Source organism: Leptinotarsa decemlineata, unplaced genomic scaffold (genome assembly GCF_025532065.1).
Source record: "Leptinotarsa decemlineata unplaced genomic scaffold, Ldec_3_MD MMD2_tig00001621_RagTag_RagTag, whole genome shotgun sequence".
Taxonomy (NCBI): Eukaryota; Metazoa; Arthropoda; class Insecta; order Coleoptera; family Chrysomelidae; genus Leptinotarsa; species Leptinotarsa decemlineata.
Genome location: NW_027412566.1, coordinates 708,536 through 724,610, shown reverse-complemented (window position 1 = coordinate 724,610; position 16,075 = coordinate 708,536). Strand labels below are relative to the sequence as shown.

Here is a 16,075-nt window from a genome sequence, read left to right as displayed (position 1 = left end):
TTGTTAGGTACTATGACAGGTATTACTTCAGCTAAAAGCTTTATTGATATTGAGCTATTTCACTATTCGTCTAATTATACCATGTACCTTAAATTATGAGATGAGTGGGTGGTGGTTTTCTATGAAAGTCAATTTTGGAGTGCTATGCAAATTGTTTAGCGAGTGAATTTGCTATCTTGTTTGCTGATGGTGATACTGATCTACCCGCTAGTGTTAGAGATGGAGTTACACCACTGACCAAAATAATCTAGAACCATAAGGACTGAGAAGATATTCATTCTCGCCTAAATCCTTGACTGTGCACTTCTGACTTTTATCTTTTCTCTATTTATGTTTGTTGCAAGCGTCAACATACCCAGCACTGGGATTTTTGTGACACTATCAGAAGGTGAGATTTTTGGTGGTGCAGCTTGCTTGAAACTCTCGTAGTTCCATGTCTGATACTTCAGAAGCAGATATTGATGGATCATCAATTTGAAAGACACGTCTGACAAGAGAAAAAATTTGGAATTCGTTTAAGAAGATATTCAATTTTTTTCTTTAGAATGATTTTATGTAGTTCTGAACTGATTATCAACTATAGATCCAGAAAACTAACAAATTCTTTCTTCAGAAGAGTTTTTTGGATGGTTTTTCGAAGGTGAATAAGGTAATTTAGAACCATGATCCTCTTTTGGTTATCCATTGATCAGAAAAGTAGCATTTCATCACCTTTCAAATTTGAGGGAGAATGAACTCAGTTTCAACTATAAATTTTTAATGTTGTAGATGAAGATGATGAACGTATAGATAGTCTTGAAAAGAACCATAACCATAACAATAACCAGAATTTGAAAATTATTGTTATTTCAGTATTACGCCCCATATTCGGAGTTGAAAAGTTATCACATTGTATATTTGCCATGTCTCAGCGTGTAGTTAGATGTATTATGTGTTTGGTGTTTAGCAGGATGCAGATGCAGACGTGACTGGGGATTCATCTAGCAGAAGGGCGAAGGTTGCAACAGAAAAGTCTCGAAGGCCCCAACAGCAGAATGAACTATGGCGCAGATGCCTTCACCGCGCCTACGCCACTACAGGTCCGCATTCAGGAATTTCTGGGGCCCGTGGTGGCCTCAGTTCAATTCCAACCAACCATTATTAAAACTGTTTTTATTGCATTTTGTTCGCTGACACTCAAACGCATGCAATTGATATCTTCTCTGCTTATTTGCACCGCTATGTTTCTACTTTTCAGAATGCAGCACTCTGTGATGAGCCGGTCAAATTCGGCTCCATGCATGAGGACCTCTTGAATTTTAATTGATACAAGTTCGCTGAATGGAGGTGACACATTTCAAAGCGAAATAATGTTATTTCCCCTAATCTAAAGTACCTCTATTATTTTCTAATACAAAATATATTGTGAATTCTACCTGTTTAATTTATTTTGAAAGAGATTATTTTAGGGAGAATCATGTTAGAATAGGGATGTATTCATTTTCATAAATTGAAAAACTTTACTAGATTTCTGAATCACAAGCCACGCTGATTGTGTTTTTTGTTTTTATATTTATATTTTATTTTTATTCTTTAATTTTTTATTCAAGTATGACTAACTATTATTTTCATTCTTGAAATATATATAACATATATCACAATTTTTGACTTACATTGCATAAGGTCACGAAAATTGTTAATAAAATTAGTAATTTTTTTTACCGAAGTATGTGCTGGTCAGGCCCTATCCCCCGAAGCCCCGATACATTCAGGAGGGCACGCCAGCATTATCAACCAACGACCACTCCCCACACCGTGGGGTAAGTGATCATTGGATCCGAGAATCATGTGCCCTGAGCAAGCGCAGTGAACCAAGAATGACAGCCTTCTGCATCTGTCCGGCTGAGATTTCTGCCTTAGTGCGGCAAGCCGGTATGATTTTAAGATTTGAGTCCACCAAGGACACCAATAATTAGAACAACCATCTGACAAAGTGATCTGGATAGAGCCTGCGAAGTTCGAAGAGAAAATCACGATAATGTATCCGATTTTCCTCCTCTGTTCTGACGATATTCGTCTCGCCAGGAGCTGAAAACTCCACGACAAATATGGTTTTGTTGTGGTGATCGAGAAGGAGTACATCAGGCTTATTAGCTTGTATTAGCCTGAGGGTGGGGAACGAATTGTTGCAATAAATTCGGCACTTCTCGTTCCCCACAACGGATTCAATATCCCCCGGATCGTAGGGCAACACCGGTGTCTTGTCAATACCGTAAGAGTATTGTAGATGCTAATATAGCACTCTAAGGGCCGCGTTATGTCGATGAATATAGGATGAGACTGCATATGCTGGACATGCTGATAGCAAGTGCATTAGGGTCTCGGGCGCCTCGCGGCAGGCCCTGCATCTTGCGCCAGGAACCTCTATATCCATCATCCGACTGCGGTAGACTAAGGTGTTGAAGACACCATCCTGGCGAGCCATGATGAACCCCTCAGTTTCCGACTTCAGCCCACTCGACCTGAGAAAAGCGAACGTCAGGCGCCTTGATAAGCCAAGGTCTCCAATGTTATTGAAGAAGACCCCATGCATTGGCTTACCCTTGTGTCTCCGCAGAAGTGAGGTGATCTCTGCGGCTTTTGCTGAACGGGTTCCAACTTGGTGATAGATTCGTGGTCACCTCGTTCAGTGTCGAAAACTATACCGAGTTCATTAGCTGCTCGGGTAGCTGCCCTAAAGAGAAATGCTCCATTCCTGCTCTCTTATGGTCACGGACCATGCAGAGAAGGAGATCCGAACTTCTGACGATTTTACAGGCTGTATCCAGTACCATTCTGTCAGACACTCCCCCTGTTGTCGAGGGAAGTACAGCCGTGGAACAAACGATTTGGGATGCAAACTCCTATAGAGAGTTCATACAGCTCCTCCCGAGTCCACTCTGTTACTCCAAACGAGTAGAGTAAGATTGGAACGGCAATCATATATGTTGCAGCAACTTTGTTCTTTCCAATGACCATGTGCTGATACTTGCCGCGGAGAAAGTTCTTCACTGCTGTTACCTCTTATGAGTGGCGTTGTTCCACCCAGAGGTAAGTATACGTCTCTCCGGCATCCAAATGGTGTAGGATGCTTTCATCTACGAGCTGCACATCCTCTCCGTAATCTCCGCATATTATTATTATTATTGAGAGGTGAGGTCGAATGCCAGAGGCCTTTATTAAGAATGATTTATATGGTTAGGTATCTTAGACTTACCAAAAAACAATAAATGATTCTCCACATCTGGATTTCTGCACAATGAAACATGCTCTTTATATCTAGAATATTTTGATGGCTTCATTTATCGTATCACTATGTCTGCTTCACTCGCTTTCCGAAATTTCAACGTAAATCCACCTATATTAATACAGGGTCTTTCAATAGGCGCTTCCTACTTTCAAATTCAAATGAAACGAATCGAAATTCCTATTCGTTTGAAAACCTATTAATGCCATCAATATAACATCGTTTGAATGTCTGCCATGGCTTCTCTGGGTGGAGAGCATCCGAAACGTCCAATTTTCCATGACTCTGGCGCATCAATCAGGCTGAGTTGCACCTCAAAACGATACGCAGCCACAGTCCGTTGCGTACTTCTGATATGTACGGCTCTTGGTGGAATCAAATGTGCCAAGTCACTTGAACACTTTCCGTGAAAGTATCTATAGAAGAGAGACAAATCTTCAACTTTTTTTCGATCTTCCAGGCTATCAAGGTTGCCATTAGCAAGGCTAATGGCTCTTTTCTGGATTGAATCTAGAAGTTTCAGGGTTTGTTTGAAGGCGGAGCTCCATACATGAGAATGATACTCCAAAGAAGGTCTGATTTGAGCTTTATAAAGCACCAAAAGTTGCTGAGGTGTGTACAGTTTTCTGGTTAGGTTTGAGAAGTAGCCTTTGCCACTCCAGTGACATGATTGTGTCAAGACATATTGGTGTCAATTTCAACCCCGAACAAACTTATCGAAGCAGAAAGCCTTACATTATTATATCCGGTTCGGAGAAACTTATCTTGTTGGAGAAAACTGATGCCTGGGCTTATGTGGCATTAAATTGAATCTGGTTACTTTTACGCCAATTCAAAATTACTTCTAGATCTTCATTAAGATATTCAGCCTCCTGCTGCCAGTGAAAATGTGAATCCTCAGCCGCTGCCCTGGAATCCAAATGCAATGACGAGACAATTGTGCTGTCGTCAGCGAAGCAATATATTGGTTCCTTGTTTTTTTCCATATACAATATGGATCCCTGGAAAACACCTACGTTGATGGTAACAGTATTCTAGAGATATCCATCGACGGCCACATGCAGGTAACGTTCTTCCAGGAAGCTGAAGAGCCATATACGAAAATGATTCGACAAGCCATAGCATCGAAGTTTGGCCAGCAAACCCTCATGCCACACATGGTCAAAGGCCTTAGAAATATCAATCGCAAAAGCTCTTGACTCTCCATGTTTCTCGATTGCGTTATTCCAAATATGGGTGACATACGATAGAAGATCGCTTGTTGATCTTTGTTTCAAAAATCTATATTGATGATCGCTCAAGATATTGAAGCCTTCCAAATATTTGAGAATATGGTGGTTTGAAGTCGCCAGCCCAAAATCCACACCAAGCAGTGACTCTTTCGGGATGCTTTGGATGTTGGATTGATATCGTTCCAGATTCGACAATTATATCTGATCACGTAACCGTTTATCCAGAAATGGGCCTCGTCGCTAAAAATGATTATTCTATGAGAATTAGGGTCAGTTGCCAACTGTTCTGGAGCCCATTCAGCAAACACACATCATTGTCCAAGGTCTTTTACCTTTCTGTACGGATGCATGACCAGGTCACGACGCATAATTCAAAAAGTTGTGGTTTGCGAAAGGACGAATTCTTGTGAGCGACGCGATATCGACTGCCTTGGATTCTCCTGCACACTCTCACAGACAGCGGCAATGTTTCCGACAGATTTTGCGTTTTATCGACGTACGGGTCTCGATCTATCGTTTACTGAACCTTTGAAATCAAATTCATTCAACACTCCCGGTAGGACACTTATAACGACCATAAAATGGACGGAGCGCGCGGTACGTTGCCCCAACAGAACACCTATTTCGATAAAAGAATTTTATTATTTGCACGTGTTGTTGAATGCCAAATGCGTTCATGGTGATTTGGCAACCCAGTCTGAATAAATGATAACTAATTTGACAGATGTATTTTCAACAAGGTGGTCGTTATCAATTGTCGAAGTTCGGAAGTCCCTATTGGAAGAACCTATATGATGTGTGATTTTTGTTTTGTTATTTCTGCTGTAGATATGCTTGAAGGGGACACTATCAAATAAAAAAGACTTGTCAATTAATACCGATGACTCTTTTTTGACGAAATCAGATTATGAACGGATTATTCATCTGCTTCCTTTGGATTGAAACAAAATCAATATTCTTTGGGCAAAGCGGCGTCAACGAATCCGTAACATAGGCACTATTCGGAAGTCCTGAAAAACAATTTCTTCTTTTTTTTATTATTTAATGGTATTTGAAATCGGAAACCTTCGGAGGGACACATCATATAAAAAATGCAGTTTCACATGGTTATTTTTTGGAAAAATGATTCGTATAAAAATGAGTGTTGCAACAGTATATTACATTTTTCACATAATAATCATGGCACCAACGTTAAAGTGGTTTTTTATTTATATAATAATGGTGATAGTATTTTTTCTTCCCGTATTTTTCAAAAGATATTGAAGCATTGTTTTTCTATCGTTAAACTTTCAAGGAAACTCTTTCACTATGTTATTTTGCTGCATCTTCTGCCGGAGTAAATGAAGTGTATAGTGTATTGTGAATCTAATATTCAGTAGGTACAATGAATGAAATTTGGACCAAAACCTATCTTTGAGGAATGCCATAATTCACCGCACTCTCAGACATCACATTATCTCTGATTCCTACTCATTCCAGATTTTCCATTTCTTGATCTAATAAAATCAGTCACTTCTGCTTTGCCATTTTTCTCCACCTTTTTTTTCGGAAAACAGTTTGCTATGGGAGGAATCCATAATTTCAATTATCCTTGCTGGAAAATTTTTCACAAATTTACGAAAATATACTGAGTAAGACCTGTTGTTTTCCATATCTTCCATAACAACATTTCAAACTACAGGTGTCACTAATGCATGTTTACCAACTAGTTGGGAAAAATAACTCGTAAATGAAACCGTCAAATGTAAAAAATATTTTGTGATATGAAAAAAGGTTTGGTAACAATATCTTGTGGACATGTTCTTTGAGAAGGCCTACAACTTTGAGATTTTTTTCTATCAGCAGAAAAGCATTTTGAGCTCATTGGAGAGAGAGGAAAACATGTGTACAGATTGGGCTAAATTGGACACTTTTTAAAGGAAACTACTGTTTTTAAACTAGATAGATGAAAACTGATTAATGTGTCTTATGGTCAAATTTTATGACAAAATTGATGGTGAAAACCGCATATCGATATCTATGATAGTTTCTGAGTTACAGCATGTTTTTCGAAAATGTATTGTTGTAACTTTTTTTCCTGTCAAAAATTTCTTGTTCTTTTGGAATCACAAAGCATTTTTTACGTAAAATTCGATGGAGTGAAAAACTTATTTTCCCAAATGAGATATTAATAGTTAGTGATGAAAAACTATTTTTTTTTATGAGACATCCTGTATATTCCTGCATATTTCAATAGGGCTCAAAATTACTTTTCCAGAAATGTAGCCACTTGTTTCTCAGGAGTCATCTTTAAAATACAGAGCTCTTGAATTTATCCTGCAGACTTTGAAACTCATACTTTCATCAAGTAGGCTATGGACGATGCGGCGAATTATGAAAAATGGGATATGATAGTCCTATTTCATACAAACCGGGGAAAATGCAGAAGCAGCAAACAATTTGTATCACGTGAGGTACCCAGAGAGAAGACAATCTTTCAAAGACATTTTTGCAAGTTTGCGACATAACCTAATTGATGGTGCTCAATTTGGACCGCTCATTTATAATGGCACTTCCACATCTTAGAAGTAGGTATTTAGAAATTTTAAGTCAAAATATTGAACCTCTTGTTGATGAATTGTCACTAATGAAGCTCAGAAAAATATATTTTCAACAAGACAGGTCGTCGCCTCGCAATACTGTAAATGTCACCAATGTTCTGGCTACAAATTTTGGTGATAATTAGAAAGCCAACCAAGGACACCACCGTTGGCCGGTCATGTCACCCTACCTAACGCCTATGGAGTTTTACCTCTGAGGAAGGTTGAAAGATCTTATTTTTGAATTGCCGACCAATTCTAGATCCGAATAAACGTTCAGAAGAGAAGGTGTCGTCTGTGTGTAGGAGAAGCTAGTAGACAGTTCGAACACCTTCTCTGAAGAAATATATTTCATTGTTTGTTCTTTATCATTGTTGTTATTTGATTGTGTATCACAAATTGTACTTCATAAAATATTGTATTATGGAGTTAGAGGGATATCTCTGTCACTCATAGAATCATACCTTTCAAATAGATATCAGGCGGTTTCGTGTAATGATGTTACATCAAATTTTTAACCTGTTGAGCACGGTGTTCCCCAGGGTTCAATACTTGGGCCCCTGTTATTTGTACTGTGGCAGTTTGTAAATACCCCTATTATATGTTCGTATACTGGGCGCCCCACATTTTATGTGACAGGCAATATCTGGTTTGTTGAAGGAGATACACAAAAATGTTTCATACAAAAGTTTTAGGAGTTCATGAGAGCTATATTTTGATATAATTTTTAAATATACAGGGTGTTTGGTGTAGGTGCTACAGACCAAAATTCCATTTTTTAAAATAGAACGCCCTGTATATCATTACATATTCAGATGCTACGTTGAATTCTGATATCACTTCATGTTTGGTTTTTGAAATTCGGTTACGGCGTTGTTGAGTTATTGCTTAAAATGTAAAGTCTTGAGAACGACTATTATTTTTTAAAATATCTCATACAACTATCCTCTCTGCATCAGATCACATGAAAATTAGTCAAAATTTTGGGTGTTCGAAGTAATGGTTTCAATTTTGAGTTGTGGAATTCAGTCAGGAATCATTTTGAATATGAAACAATTGCGAAATTGAAAGAGGTGTATTCAAAAACAAATCTTTAATAACAATGTAAATAATATAACTTGATAAATAATTTCATAAGAATGGTAGGTACCTAGAAATAAGTCATAAAAATTGTTCAAAGTGATGCCCATTAGATATTATACAGGCTTCGAAACGTCGAATCACTTCTCTCGTACAAGTCGCTCTTATAATATCAGGCGTAATATCACTACACGCTAGTCGAATTTTCATTTTCAGAACATCCACATTTAAAGGGGGAGTAGTGAAAACAATATCTTTTAAATAACCCCATAGGAAAAAATCAAGCGGTGATAAATCTGGGGAACGAGCCGGCCACCGAATTGGACCCTTATTAGCAATCCATCTATTTGGGTACGTTCTATCCAGATATTCAGTAACAACTTGTGAATTGTGAGGAGGAGCACCATCTTGTTGCCACCAAATTCCTTGTCGTTCTGCTATAGGAATATCTTCCATCAACTGGATCAAATCATTTTCTAGAAAATGTAAATATCGCAATCCATTGAGATTTTCATTGAAAAAGTAAGGTCCTATGATGCGGCCATTGAACAATCCACACCATACATCAATACCCCAAGTAGTTTGAAAATTACTTTCGCGGACCCAGTGGGGATTTTCTTGAGACCAATAGTGGCTGTTATGTCGATTCACAACTCCATTATTGTGGAATCGCGATTCATCGCTCCACAAAATTTGACTGAATATGTTAGGACTTTCATGTAATATTACCTGAATACAAGCAATTAATTCAAGTCGTCGTTCAAAGTCCGTGGGTTTCAAACCTTGTACCAACTGAATTTTGAATGGGTGGTATTTATTTTCTTTCAGAATTCTCTGTACATTAGATTTGCTCAAACCGACTTCTTCTGCAAGAGTACGGATAGAAACATGTGGATGAATAATAATATAAGCCAACACATTGATCTCTAAATCTTCAGTTCTAACAAATCTCGTATGATGACGATGCTTTATATTAGAAGGAAATGACTCAGTTCGCAATTTTTCTACAACTCTCGAAAAAGTCATTCGTGACGGAATGGGTCTGTCTGGAAAACGTTCTTGGTATAGACGTTGTGCTTGACGGCAGTTTTTCTGACATTCCCCAAAAATTAATAACATATCAATGCAATCACTTGGACTAAACGCGAAAGGCATACTGGAGTTTTCGCACAAAGAACACAGTTACTGTTTTGCAAAGAATCACTGAATCGAACTGACAAGTAGATACAATTCAACAACATTTGTTACTATGGCATCAACAAGCATAAGCTACTTGATGAAATTGTGCAATATAAAGCAATTCACCCTCAAGTTAGTCACATTCTCAAGAATTTCAATATTATATTCAACTGATATCGATATCGTATCGTAGAGGTGAGAATAATGGTTTGTATTCAGTAGTAGTCTAGTTCAATTTAATAAAAGATATAGACTGGATTCGTGTACGAGTAAATAAGTTTTTTTGAAACTTTATATTTAAGGAAAAGTGCAATAACTCAACAACGCCGTAACCGAATTTCAAAAACCAAACATGAAATGATATCAGAATTTAACGTAGCATCTGAATATGTAATGATATACAGGGCGTTCTATTTTAAAAAATGGAATTTTGGTCTGTAGCACCTACACCAAACACCCTGTATATTTAAAAATTATATCAAAATATAGCTCTCATGAACTCCTAAAACTTTTGTATGAAACATTTTTGTGTATCTCCTTCAACAAACCAGATATTGCCTGTCACATAAAATGTGGGACACCCGGTATATGGACGTCGGCAACCCCTGCGTTCCTTAATATTTCCACATTTTTATAATTTACTTCTTTGTTTTATATGGTTATTTAAGAATGCCTATACACCTGACTTGCTACAAACATGAAAAATGTAACGTAGAGGAACTGCAGCAAATTTAGAACACTGGTTGGTTTTTTGGGAATAAGTAGGGAAGAAAACGGTTTAGACAAATAAAAAATACATCAAATGGTTGGAAAATTATATTAAACTTCAAAAATAGAAAGAATAAAACAAAACGAAAATTAAGGACATTTTCAAAATTTTAATCAGCCTAAAAAACTCCAAAAGCTTCATTTGACTTATGGTGCAGATAATGTGGAATATATTATTCCAAATTACGATCACCTTTTTTTATTTGACTCTGCTCTCACTTTTTCTTACTTTCTAATAAATTTTTCATCTTCAGTTTTATAGTTTTCAGTTCTCTTGGTAATAATTTTTATAACAAAATAGCTTACACTAATATAATTATTCAGTAATAATCAGTCACAATGATCACAGATGGAATATCCCAAATTATAGACCTGGCCGAGATGCTGTCAAAATTAAATCAAAATGGCCGCCTGTAGGCACACATGTTGTTTGTTCTAATGGAAAGAAAACTAGAAAAGTCCATAATCAACTTGTCTTTGTGAGTGATTGTATTCCTGCTTGCTGAAATTCGTTGTCTGAGGCTGATTTTACATATCAATCGTCCTTCATAACATAAAATCATGCCTATAACGTGTGGTGTTGTAAATTGAGGAAACTGTGGGAATCGTGAACGGTGAACTTTTACAAAATACCTAGTGAATTTCTGCTTTTACCAAAGGAAAGAAGCAGTTGCATCCAATTGAATTAGAAATTAGAAGCAACTGGAGCCATTGCACATGTCAGGATTCATGTAGAAAGAGTAATAGGTTGCATTCGTCAAAAATATAGGATTCTATCAGATTATGTGCCAATTTCTCTGCTTGTTTGTGGTGAAGATGATACGATCTTGGATAAAATAGTGACGGTGTGTTGTGGATTGATCAATACCTGGCCACCAATAGTACCTTTGAGTTAGATTGAATTTATAATAAAAAACCTCATGAAATTGTTTTTGTAAATTATTATTAATATGCTTAGTCTAGATTTGTATTTTTGTTCCAACTGTCGTGATATGTTTTATTGTATTGTATTATTGCAGAATCATATTTCAGATCATAGAGCCGAATTATAATGAATTTTTGGTATATTCAATTGGTACGTAGGTCAAGAACTAGGTTTCGTTAGTATATAGAATATTTTTTATCCAAACACTCTTAAAGATACATTAATTTGATAAAACACAAAATAAGGTCATATTGTTGTGTTTATTCTCCCTGTCAGACGAGGAAGTCAGTTTCAATACACATTCATTGAAAAAATGATCCACAATAGTGGTTATTTTAAAAAAAGTGATTTCTCTTGAGTCAAAAATAAGTAACCACAATCATGTACAAATCCAACTTCAAAATATTTGTAGCCAGTCAAACTTTTGTAGGCCTTCATCTGCTGATGAAGAATGTATAGATGTATAGAAACTATGAGTTAGCACCAGATAAGAACTCATATCGAAAGCAGTAACTGGTGGAAAACATTCTATAGAACTGTTCATTTCTTCTGAAGTGAAAGTAAAAGCATCCATGCACTGTATCACTCTGATTTTATCTTTGTAATGCACAGCAATGTCTTTGTTTTCACGTTCCAATCTTAGTAAATAATCACTTTTATTACAAACAGCCATCATAATTATTTTCACAGCTTCCAAAGATAACAAAACACGAAAAAACCATGAAGTTCCTATATCATTATACTCATTGTGTGCCTACAGGCGGCCATATTGTTCGAGAATTGGTCACGTGTTCTAGACATCCTTTTATTTACTTTCGCTATTCCAACATGATATCCTAACCTAAAATTTTATATTATATTTTTAATTTCAGAAATATTAACAAAATAAACGTAAAACCATTAACTAAAAAGGTCGCTTATTAGTTTAAATAATACAATAAAAATTGTATGTATCATAGTAAATGATTATCAATGATTGCTTTTTTACTAAAAAAAGTTTAAAATTTGACGTTTCGCTACGTGGCTGGCAGCCGAAATGTCAAGATGCCGGTAGGTTTTTAGAGCTCATTAGCTCTGTATGGCGTGTGACAATAAGTTCACAAGAAGAAAACACAGATAGTACTTATAATAATTAGGTATCCAAGGTATTCCAACTTACCTGCAGTAGGTATTCCAAATTTGCTGCAGTTCCTCTAGTTAATGAATTATTCTATTTAATTCTATCCTATGCGGTCTCCACCATTAAGTTTGTCATAAAATTCAACCCTCAGACACAAACATTAGTTTTCATCTATCTAGTTTGGGCCGAAAGTGGGCCAAATTGGACACTTTTTTGACCAAGTTGGACACAAAAGTGTCCACTCTGTACCTCATACACTATCATAACAAAGTGAAGTGGGTAAATTTTTTTGGAGAGATAAAGCAATTACTTACTTCCTTCCTCTTTTTTGGGTAAAGATTGAGAAATAGACAAATCTCAAATAATCCAGTCATTTAAGCTTAAATTAGGTAAGAATCTCGGAATTCAAGATACCCAGCTGTAAGTCTGTAAATACTTGTATATTGACACCCTAGAAGTTGTCTCAAAACCTACATATGGTAGGGTGTAAGCAACTATTAAATTTCAAGGTCAAAGGTCACAAAAATTGGTTTTTTTGCGCTTTTTTTGGAAATATCTCATTTCCTATGGGTTTTTTGCTATTTGTATTTATCATCAATATCGTAGAATACAAAATTCTCTACAAATTTCGTTTGAAAAACATTTTTATATGGTGAACCGTTTTCGAGATAGAGGGCGGAGAGCGCGCGGTCACAGCATCACTTCAGGTCAACCGGTGCCTCAGGTCGAAAACGCGCCATATATAGTTGATGAACTATCGATAAATCAATGATTATAAATATTTGTCAATTTTTATTAACTATTATATTATATTTTATCATTTTCTTCATGCATTAAATCTATATCTATTCAATAATACTGATAACCGTTTACTAAAATTAAAAAATAATTAAGAGAAAAACTCAAATCATAATATAATTACATTCCCATTTACACTAATGACATTTTGAATAGAAAATAATTTATTGCCTCTTTAAAATCTGTAAATTTTAAAATTCTTCCACTACGTCAAATCGAAATAACATAGATAAGTTCATTAATATGTTAATTGAAAAATTACAAGCTACAAATATTACTACTAAACAAGCCAGAGATGATGCGGATGTTCTTATTGTTGAAACTGCAATTGAAGAATCAAAGTCTAAAAAAACTGCAATTATAATAGGACAAGATATTGATTTACTTGTCATTTTAATTGGGCGTACACTGTCTTACGAACAAGAAATTTTCTTTAAAAAAGTTGGGAGAGGTAATGTAAAAACGAAGATATACTCGACTAAAAGTTTTGATAATTATCCTCATTCTAAAAAACATATTTTATTTCTGCACGCATTAAGTGGCTGTGACACAACTTCTGCGCTTTTTAAAAAGGAAAAAATATTTTTTAAAGTTTTTGTGAAACTGACAAATTTGGATGAACTAGCTGCAGCATTTGAGGAAGAAAATTGTTGGGCCCAGAGATTATTAGAGAGTGGAACTCAAACCTTATTGGCAGTCTATAATGCTCCGAAATCTGTGAAAAGTCTCGATCATCTTCGTTATATGCATTACGTCAAGTCTACAAAACTTAATAAACCTGTGCAGCTTTCAAATATTCCACCAACAAGTGCAGCTGCTCATCAACATTTCAACCGTGTATATTATCAAGTTCAAACTTGGTTAGGACATGATTTGGAAACCCAGGTATGGGGTTGGGCAATGCGAAACGATTTTCTGGAGCCTATCATGACAATTTTACCACCTGCTCCAGAAGATTTGCTAAATATAATTTTCTGCAACTGCAAGAGTGGTTGTGGTTCGCGATGCGGATGCAGGAAAGCGGGCTTGCAATGCTCTTTAGCTTGTGGCCAATGTAATGGGCAAGCTTGTCTCAATGCTCTACCATATCACAGCGACATTAACGAAGATGGAACCTTTTTTCCCCGAAATCATAGAAGAACTTGAGACAAATGTCGTTGAAGACGATAATGAAGACCAGTTTGAAATTTACCAGCAGCCAGAAGACGACGATGAAGAGGAAGAAAATGATTAAAATTATAAATTGTAGTTTTTGTACCCTTTATTCCATTTCTTTACTTTCAATAAAAATAAATGTATTCAATGATATTTTTTAATAAAAATATTAATTCATAATTTATTTGTTTTTTTTTCATCATGTAAGAAGTTATAAATATTAATTATGTTAAAATTCAAATATAATTCCTATATTTTCATTAACAATTCTGTAATTACATGGGCAGGTAAGTGTTGTTAAATAAACTAATACTGAATAAAAAGTGGATAAGTTAGGAAAAAAATTATAAAATATAATATAATAGTTAATAAAAATTGACAAATATTTATAATCATTGATTTATCGATAGGTCATCAACTATATATGGCGCGTTTTCGACAGGAGGCACCGGTTGACCTGAAGTGATGCTGTGACCGCGTGTTCTCCGCCCTCTATCTCAAAAACGGTTCACCGTATAAAAAAATTTTTTAAACAAAATTTGTAGAGAATTTTGTATTCTACAATATTGATAATAAATACAAATCGCAAAAAACCCATAGGAAATGAGATATTTCCAAAAAAGCGCAAAAAACCGATTTTTGTGACCTTTGACCTTGGAATTTAATAGTTGCTCACACCCTACCATATGTAGGTTTTGAGACAACTTTTAGGGTGTCAATATACAAGTATTTACAGACATACAGCTGGGTATCTCGAATTCCGAGGTGAACTTACTATAATGACTGGACTAAAACTATTATAACACTATCAGACACCAGCCTCAAAGAATGTTATTTCCGAGAAGGAACATTTTGCTTGAAACTTCTTATTAACTGGAATTTATCGAAAACGCAACACATTTTTCGTGATTTCTTCAGTCGAATTTCGAAATACATGCCTTGGCACGTAAACTTGACGTGGTGCCCCACTGAATCTTATTTTATTTCCAGAACAATGACTGCAATTTGTTTCGTGTGCAATCTTCCGATTCTGTCGCATCAAGTTGGTTTGGTATGGCAAGGAGGAAATGGATGGGACGATCTCATGCGAGAACAGGTAGATATGATTAAATTTTTTTTTTCGTTCGGATTTTGTTTGGGAAGGATTTAAATATTGAAATTGTTTCAAAATCTCCGAAATGGAAATGTGAATTGAAGTTTGATGTCTGTGAGGATATCTGAAAATTTGCATTCTGATCTTATAAAGTAGTTTAAAGGTATATTGTAAAAAAATCCGAATCCACCAATAAGGCCTTGGCGAGAATTCATAATTTCACTTTCTGGATTGTACAATGGCTTTTAGGAAAAGCAGATGGAAGCTTAGTAGAAAGAATTTTGATAACGTGAAAATGAATTGAACTTTCAAAAGATCTGAACCCTTCAAATAGCTCAGATTTACCTACCTTCATGGTCAAGTGAAAATCAAGAAAGTCGAAACCCACATCTATAACAATATACAGGATGTTCACTAAACTTGCGGCAAAAATTCAAGGCACTATTCCTTGGATATTTTCGATGATTTTTAATTGGGCGCTTTGTTTCGAAGATACGGAGCGAAACAAAATTTCGGTAATAACAATTTATTATCAAAAATCACATGTATATTTCTTGACTTACAAGGACTGTTGAAAATGACTACCCTCCGCTCGGATGCAAGAACGCAATCTTCTCCTTATCGACTTCCGAACTCTTTCAAAACTCCACAATCATTTCTGATTGCTTTACACCCAGCAATTATTCGATTTCTCAAATCTTCCACATCTTCTACTGTAATCGGAATGTTGTTGATAGGTACCAATAGAATTGTTAGATTTTAATTACTTGGTAGGTCTAATGTAGTACACTATACTTTTATTTCTCTTACGTTAAAGATTTTAAAATTAACAAAATTGTTATTGTCGAAATTCTTTTCCGCCTCGTATCTTCAAAACAAAG

General features: G+C 35.8%; 1 protein-coding gene across 1 annotated transcript in view; it reads left to right on the top strand.

The window, feature by feature from the left end:
• The window catches only part of rsh (Rap GTPase activating protein radish), a 226,947-nt gene that overhangs the window by 56,331 nt on the left and 154,541 nt on the right, over window positions 1–16,075 (top strand). Inside the window, exon 2 of the mRNA XM_074176129.1 lies at window positions 15,092–15,197. Within this exon, the coding sequence (XP_074032230.1) occupies window positions 15,096–15,197 (102 nt within the window). The 5' untranslated portion in view covers window positions 15,092–15,095. The remainder of the gene's footprint in view (window positions 1–15,091; window positions 15,198–16,075) is intronic.